This window comes from Cucurbita pepo, chromosome 2 (assembly GCF_057944985.1).
Source record: "Cucurbita pepo subsp. pepo isolate OVF chromosome 2, ASM5794498v1, whole genome shotgun sequence".
NCBI classification, from domain to species: Eukaryota; Viridiplantae; Streptophyta; class Magnoliopsida; order Cucurbitales; family Cucurbitaceae; genus Cucurbita; species Cucurbita pepo.
This window is the reverse complement of record NC_141799.1, coordinates 7,568,079-7,576,876: the sequence shown is the minus strand read 5'-3', so window position 1 is coordinate 7,576,876 and position 8,798 is coordinate 7,568,079. Positions and strand designations below refer to the sequence as shown.

Here is an 8,798-nt window from a genome sequence, read left to right as displayed (position 1 = left end):
CTTTCCTTCTTTGTTTTCAGCCCCTAAACAATACCAAACTTCTCAATTTTTTTTCCTCCAACCGGAACAGTGGCATCTTTCACTTTGGTCCAACCACCTTCTTTCCTTCTATCGAGCAGTGTTTCCTTCTATCGAAACATCGGGCAGTGTTCCAGTGCTGGCGGCCTTTAATTTTTTTAATAATATTTTTACTTATTTATTCTTTAAGGTATGACATAATCAAGGATCAGAATGGGTTATGAAGCACTAATGAGATTAGAAAAAAAAATAGTTTCATTTTTATAATTTTCTAATTGTTCCGCGTTAGAGCATTGAGAGGACCTTTCCCTAGTGCGAGAGGACCGATCTAAAACTTTAGATAATAGGTGTAATCTGAATGTCTTTCCATTCATTTCAAAACTCCAACGATCCCTTTGGTTGATAGAGTAATTTGGTTGATAGAGTAATCCTTGATCGAATTTTCCAGTATAGGTACTTCACCCATCACAATTTTCTTCAATCTTTGGATCCTAAAACACACACTATTCTGATTCCATTATTATAAAAGTGAATTCTGATATACCCATTTAAATACAAATTGAAGGCACTGAAAAAATGCATATTACCCCCTTGACACAAACTAATTCTAATGGTGTAAACATATACTTTTTCGGGTTTGTACAATACAATGCTCCCTACCACAGCTCTAAAAGGATATTTGAAACTCGTTATGAAAGCTGAACAAAATATAAATTCACGAAAGCATGTCAAATAAAATTCCACTCATACCTCACATGTGTAGATCGGAACCACCACCAGACGAACGATCAGATCCCAGATTTGGTTTCTGTGAAGTAAATAGATTCGGGTATGAAAAGTATGGGTCGTCATCCATTGATGGGAGCCTCTGCGGCTGATGAGGATGTGCTATGCGTTCTGATGGTGAATTACTGGGCGAGGAATCAAAACCCGATTTCTGTGGCTCGAGCTGGTGATGACCAGTAACGTCTGAATCACAGCTTACCCTGTGATATTCTTTGAAAGAATCTTGTGAATAATATGGCATAGAATAATTCCCCAAAGAATCTTGTTGGAATGTTTGTTTATGATCAGGTGGAGTTACAGCAGCTCCGTGGAATGGATTCTCACAACTAACTTCAGCATCTCGATCATTCTTTTTCTTTGTGAGCTCATCGATTCTAACCTTCGCAAGACTGGCTGCAGAGCGAGCAGCCGCAGCAGCACGTTCAGCAGTTTCAGCAGCAGCCTGAGCAGCTGCCAACACATCCTGCAAATCCACACTGACATCCACATTGACCTCACTCTTTGTCCTTGAAACAGAGGGTGGTGGGGAATCTAGATTCTGCTCAAACTGTGGTTTGAAACCGAATTTTTCTTCAGGAGAAACAGAGGGTGGTAGTGAATTTATCTCCTCATGGGTCCTTGAAACAGAAGGTGATAGTGAATTTCTCTCCTCATGGGTCCTTGAAACAGAGGGTGGTGGTGAATTTATCTCCTGTTCAAACCGTGGTTTGAAACCAAGCTTCTCCTCAGGGGTCTTTGAATCAGAGGATGGGCACAAATCAGTTTGTCTATGAGAAAACGAAGACGACAGTGATGGCGGAGTAATAAATGGCAAAAACTGTTTATCTTCGCCAACAGAGATATTCAGATGATCGTTGCTGGGTGAAACAGACCTCACCTCCTCATGTCTCAAGTGTAAATCTTGAGGCGGGATTTCAGGAATAATACCAGAAGATTTGAATGAATCACGATCAGTTTCAGGTGGTGGGGATACAGATGGAGGTGGAATCAGTGGTTGTGCAGTGGCAGCATCAAAAGTAGTAGGAGGATGCAGAGATACTGATATCTTTGGAACTTCAGGAAAGTCTAACGTGTCCAATTCAGAATCAGAATCAGGTTGTGGAGCACTACCCAAATCAGGAGTAGCACTATATGTCTCGTCGTGTTTATCTTTAGGAAGGGGTAATTTTGACGCACTGACAAACTGCGCTGATCCATTCTGCAAGACAGAGAACAGAAACTAAGACACAAAGAGTCACCGCAAGTTGAGACAAAAAGGAACACTTACGAGCAAATCTTCTGGAGATTTGTTAAACTCAGCTTCAGTTCCAGCAGGATCCCAATCTAAGTCGTGTTCTTCAGCGATTTCCTTTAAGAGCTTCAGTTTCTTTTCAGGTGAAGGAGCACGAACAGAAAGCAACTCGATCAACTGCAATCAAAATTGAGAGGAAATATGAAAATCCTATCGACTGCAGTAAAGCTTTTCATCCAATAAATCTAACATAAACAAGATTCTATGAACCTGACGGTTAACACCACAGTTAGGCATGAGCTCAGTTGCAGCTGATACAAATTCCTTCCCATATTTAGCTGCAAAAAGCAACTGAACCTGGAGAAGCTCTGTTAGATCTGCACACCTTGGAGCAGCAAAACACACACTTGAGATTGCTTCTTTCAAGTCTAGAGGACATTCCCTGAAAATTTCATGAGTTTACAATGACGTTCGATACAAGCATAAAATAGAAGGGATAAATGTTCAATACAACTACCATAAGCAACAAAGTGAAATTAGAATGAAAAGGTTCATTTGTACTTCATATAGAAGCATAGAAAGATACCATTTAATATCATACAAGTTTTTTTTTTGTCAACCAAATCTAATAGAGTTAAGTGGTTGTCCCGTGAGATTAGACGAGGTGCACCAACCCAGCTTGGACACTCACAAATACAAATAAAAATAAAAATAAAAATAAACCTGGAAATAAAGAGAGAATAAGATTAAAAGATTTTACAGTCATACAAATTTGGACATGAAGTTTTGAGTTTCAAGTAACTTTGGACAAAAGCTATTATCCAAAAAATGACGAAGATTTTCAACAAAAAAGGAGAGCATGGTGATTAAACCATAAAAATTGTAAATTTAAAAGTGCAAACTAATTCAGTTCCTTGTAAATTTAACAATCAACCTCAAAGTAAAATCAACTGCTACTATATTTCCAGTTTGCAAGGCTTGATGCTTCGAGTCATTTGGCAGAGAAGTTGGATGATCAGGTTGGACAACTAGCTGTAGTTCTTGTTAACAATGCACAATCCATGACTTAATTTCCATCATTGTGAGATGGATCTTCAATACTCCAAACTAGGGTGAAAGAATATTCTTCACATAATTCACTAAAATTCATTTTGTGCATATATCCATTCAAACTTAACCAGCATATTTCTAATGTTCACTCTTATCACCAAAAGAGAACATAGATGTATACTAACGATGGGTTATACAAACACGACAGTAACCCAAGAAAGAGAGAGCCACAAGCAATTTACTAATAGACGAGGAGTAAGGCCAAACATTAGGACAAATTCACTTCATTCAACAATGGGAAAGAATGGACCATAGTGTGGATACAACATCTGTGAGAAACTTTGACATCAATTACATATTTATATATGATGCAGCTTCTCAATTATCAGTCACACTTTATGAAGGAAATCTCTAACCAAATATAAACATATCTAATCATAGAAATTAAATGCTCCTAAAAAGATAGAAATCCTTTATACAACTATACTTGTAGAGAAGTCCAGAATTGATTTAAATTTTAGAACCGCTTAAGAGATCTAACATCCTATTCTAGTTTTGTCAGTTATGTGCATATTGGATAAATAAACGTTTCCTAGAATAAAATGTGTTTCATAATTGCCAAACATAGGTTACAGGGTCCATGAAAACACATAATCTATTTAAATCAGTTGCATTCAGATCTTTCTCGTGCTTATTTACATAACCACAAGAAAACACTTAAAAATCTCACAAAAACTTGAAGATTAAATCCGTTCGGAAAGTTTACCTTTGTGTTTCAATATTTGGGAGACGAACAACAATAAGCTCACAAAACAACTCAAGAATTTCCTGAGCAGCCATCATATTCTCTTCTCTGATTATATGCTCTACCTGAATGCAGCAAAAGCAGATCTAATTAAGACAACAAAAAGTTCCAGGACATCAAACAATTCCCTTGTTTCTGATCCTCCCGATCAAATGCACTTCAGAAAGTAACACATACCCGAATGCGAGCCGTAGCTTCTTGACCCGTCTCAAGAAGCTTAGCTATGTCTCGTCGCATCTGCTTAAGTTGAATCTCCCTCCGATTCCTCAGCAACTTAATTCGTGGAATTGTCAATTTAAGCAGGGTTTTACTGTATACAGAGAAGAAAATTAGAATTAAAACAAAAAACAAAAAAAAACTAAAATTCTGTAATCGCATATCGATTGATGAATGCAGTCACCGACAGAATTAACAAAGAACGATGAGAGCGAAAATGAAAAAGGAAAAAAAGAAACCAGAATAAAAAGAAGAGATACCATTGGGCAGCCTTGAAGCCCCTGTTGAAGAAGGAGTTGAGCATCGACATGGAGATGAAGATCGAATGAAGATCAAAACGAAAACGCTTTTAAGCACGTAATTGAAGAACGACAAGAAACCGAATTAAAGAATCGAAAAGTGTGGAAGCTGTGATCGAGTTGAGAATTGGAAAAGAAATGGCGTCTGAGATGAAGAAACTGAACCTAATTATGAAGATCATCAAGTTGGAAAGACGATGGAGAGAGAGCGATGGGACCCGACCAGACGCGATATTTAGAAATTTTGTTGGAAAAGTTGAAACCATACGACGCCGTATGCATTTGCTTGGAACGTCGTACGCGTGTTCGGTTCCAAGTACAAACTTTTCCTTAAGCCTGAAGAAATTTATTATGTTGAGACGCAGATTTCTGCCATTTTCTTATTTATTAAAAAAAAATGATTTTTTTTTATAATCATTTAATTTTTTTTGTTTTACATTTTTATTTATTTAGAGGGTCCGAGAATGGACCAGTTTACTTCGACTGTTATCCAAACCTTACAACGTTAGATCTAAATTCAAAAAAACTTAAATATCAAACCAGAGACTCATTTGAATAGTTAAGGTAAGAACACTTAGCTCTAATAATAAGGAATTACTCCAAAGAAAAGTAAAAATTCAGATAATTTTATTAATCAAATATCTCAAAATAAGAACATTTGATTGAGATTCGAATCACTCCACAAGTAAGCTTAAATAATTCTAAACAATGAATCTAAACAGTATAAATAATTCTAAACAATGAATCTAAACACTGTATCATTGCAAACAAACTTAGCCCTTGCTAAAGAAAAACACAAATGTTCCCTCCACTACATTTTTTAGAAAATATATATGGTTTTATATAGCCTCAAAATAAAAACCTTTAACCTTTAAGGCATTTCAAGAGTGGTAATTGACCATAATTAGGTAATATGTATACTTTAGGACTATAATTAACCACTCAAGTAAATTTAACTGGAAAGTAAATAAAAAAACTTAAAACACATTAATAAATGTAATAACTATAAATTATCCTCTGCCCAAAATTTGTAACTTTGAATAAGTGAAACTTGAATCTTCTTAAATGTGACATGAATTGGAACATCTTATGATAATTTGAACAACATTTTCTTCACATCTTTGAACTGTGATAGAATTTGTAACTTGCTATCCTCTTGCCTAGTAGGCAAAGATTTACCACTGTGGAAAGGATGATTTATTTGGATCCACATGAGAGTCCAACTACATTGCATTGTCATAATCCATGTTGTATATATATTTGAAAGAGGTTGACCTCCTTACTTCTCTCATGTTACAATCCTGAGCCGAGACAAAAATGGAGGATTGGTGCCAACAGTTCATCACGGAAGAAAGGACTCACTGAGCCGAGATCACTAACTAATACTAATCTAATACTAATCTAATACTAATAGAATAGAAAAGAACTATCTTTTCTGTATACTTTCCTCGGTTTCGTTGCTACCGCGGGCTTTACGCAATCAATCGGATCATATAGGTATCCCGATCTTGCATGATTGATATCTTGGTTCATATCAAATGCATTATAAGAGTTGAAACTGGGCTTAATGGATTCGTGAGTGTGAAATCTACAATGTTGTAGTAGAAACCAAGAGGAGAAAATGAATATTTGGCAAGTTGGCAAGCGAGGGGACATGGAAGGAATTAACACAAAAGATCTGGAAAAAAAAAAGAAAACTACAAGTTGCATGAGGAAGAAGAAGATCGGAGACACGTGATATTCACATGCTCGTGGCCCTATAGAAAGCATGTGGCAATTTTCGATTCATCCTGTTTGAATCCTATTTGTCTATTTGTCGATATCTATCCATATCGACCATAAAAATTATTGAATATAGATTTAATTGGAGGAAATTGGGAAGGAATGATCGACTTAGGGATGTTCTAGGAGAGAAATTGCTATCGAAGCTTCTAAACAAGTTATAACGTGTAACATGTGCGAATCATGTTAATCATGTGATTAGGGACTTAGGTTTGAGTTGTGATGTCCCACATTGGTTGGGGAGGAGAACAAACCACCATTTATAAGAGTGTGGAAACTTTCCCCTAGCAGACGCGTTTTAAAGCCTTGAGGGGAAACCCGAAAGGGAAATCCCAAAGAGGACAATATCAGCTAGCGGTGGATCTAATGGTATTAGAGCCAGACACCGAACAATGTACCAGCCTTCTTGCTGTTCCCCGAAGGGGGTAGACACAAGGCGGTGTGCCAGTAAGGACGCTAGGTCATAAAGAGGGTGGATTTGGTGGTGGTCCCACATCAATTGGAGGAAGGAAAGAGTGCTAGCGAGGACGCTAGGCCACGAAGGGGGGTAGAAGAACAAACCACCATTTATAAGGGTGTGGAAACCTTTTCCTAGCAGATGCGTTTAGCAGATACCTTTTAAAGGTAGACACAAGGCGGTGTGCAAGTAAGGACGCTAGGCCATAAAGAGGGTGGATTTGGTGGTGGTCCCACATCAATTGGAGGAAGGAAAGAGTGCTAGCGAGGACGCTAGGCCACGAAGGGGGGTAGAAGAACAAACCACCATTTATAAGGGTGTGGAAACCTTTTCCTAGCAGATGCGTTTAGCAGATGCGTTTTAAAGCCTTGAGGGGAAGCCCGAAAGGGAAAGCCCAAAGAGGACAATATTTGCTAGCGATGGATTTGGGTCGTTACATGAGTAATGTTATTTGCATGTATGTTCGCATGAGTAGAATACAAGCATGTTTGGGATTCATGATTGTTACGTCTGGTGTGTGCTACTAGTTTATGCTTATGATCCAATCATAGTATGTGTCATGTATGGAAATGTATGGAAAATACCCTTTTGTATGATGGTACGATGAAGAAGCCACTAGAAGTTCAACAAACGAACTCTAGCCAATGGATTTGGGTCGTTACATGAGTAATGTTATTTGCATGTATGTTCGCATGAGTAGAATACAAGCATGTTTGGGATTCATGATTGTTACGTCTGGTGTGTGCTACTAGTTTATGCTTATGATCCAATCATAGTATGTGTCATGTATGGAAATGTATGGAAAATACCCTTTTGTATGATGGTACGATGAAGAAGCCACTAGAAGTTCAACAAACGAACTCTAGCCAATGGATTTGGGTCGTTACATGAGTAATGTTATTTGCATGTATGTTCGCATGAGTAGAATACAAGCATGTTTGGGATTCATGATTGTTACGTCTGGTGTGTGCTACTAGTTTATGCTTATGATCCAATCATAGTATGTGTCATGTATGGAAATGTATGGAAAATACCCTTTTGTATGATGGTACGATGAAGAAGCCACTAGAAGTTCAACAAACGAACTCTAGCCAATGGATTTGGGTCGTTACATGAGTAATGTTATTTGCATGTATGTTCGCATGAGTAGAATACAAGCATGTTTGGGATTCATGATTGTTACGTCTGGTGTGTGCTACTAGTTTATGCTTATGATCCAATCATAGTATGTGTCATGTATGGAAATGTATGGAAAATACCCCTTTTGTATGATGGTACGATGAAGAAGCCACTAGAAGTTCAACAAACGAACTCTAGCCGTGATTAGGCCTCAAATAAAGGTTGGATGGAGGATAGGTTGGAAGGGCATGTCGCCCATTAGTCTATTAAACCTCGCATAACCTCCTGGCTGACATGTTGAGTGATAAGTTAGAGACATGAGTATTCCTGATCATTGGGTTATGAATTATTTTAGACTACTAGAAGAGTGTCTAGTGGACGGGTCGTATGTGACCGAGAGTGAATCTTACATACCAATCCTAAATTCATAAGCATAAATAAATAAAATAGGTAAAGGTTAGTCAGAATACCATGAGACCTGCATTGATACCTAAAAATCCAAGTCTTCATTGGAAAATGAAAAATGTACAAATGGAGAAGGAGGTCCGTCAATAATAGGAATTCGAGAGGCGTCATAAGTAGAGAGCTCGAGCTAAAACAAGGACAGACGATCAAATATTATGAAACGAATGAATAGTTGGATCAAGAACTTGATGTAGAGCAAAAACTTTAGATGAGTAGTTAGTTATAAAATTTAAATGCATTGAAAAAAATAATTAACATAACTGATTAATTACATGCTAGCTAGTGCGAAATAATGAATTAATTACATGCTAGCTACCCAATCAAACATTCTCTTCCACTTACTCCAAAGTATTTGATGTCTTGTCACTATAGGGGTTCTTGCACCCAGTAAAAGTGTGACAAATATTTCGGAGGTTTGGTAGGGACACTAATTTGATTTTCTTTTTAAATTATTGCAAATCATTTCATCATACTCTTTAATTATAAAAATATGGATTTATGTATATATTATATTTAATATATCGTTCGCGCTCTCATAAACGTGGATGAAGCAACATCGCGAGCCCTTTT

General features: G+C 37.3%; 1 protein-coding gene across 1 annotated transcript; it reads right to left on the bottom strand.

Annotated features, from left to right (window-relative positions):
- Window positions 1-501: 501 nt before the first annotated feature.
- On the bottom strand, window positions 502-4,641 carry LOC111784587 (uncharacterized). The gene is made up of 6 exons (XM_023665237.2): window positions 4,367-4,641; window positions 4,068-4,200; window positions 3,852-3,955; window positions 2,306-2,477; window positions 2,072-2,212; window positions 502-2,002 (listed from the first exon to the last, which is right to left on the bottom strand). Exons 1-6 carry the CDS (start codon window positions 4,414-4,416, stop codon window positions 770-772), a joined length of 1,833 nt encoding a protein of 610 aa, XP_023521005.2. The 5' UTR covers window positions 4,417-4,641; the 3' UTR covers window positions 502-769.
- Between the last annotated feature and the right edge of the window lie 4,157 nt (window positions 4,642-8,798).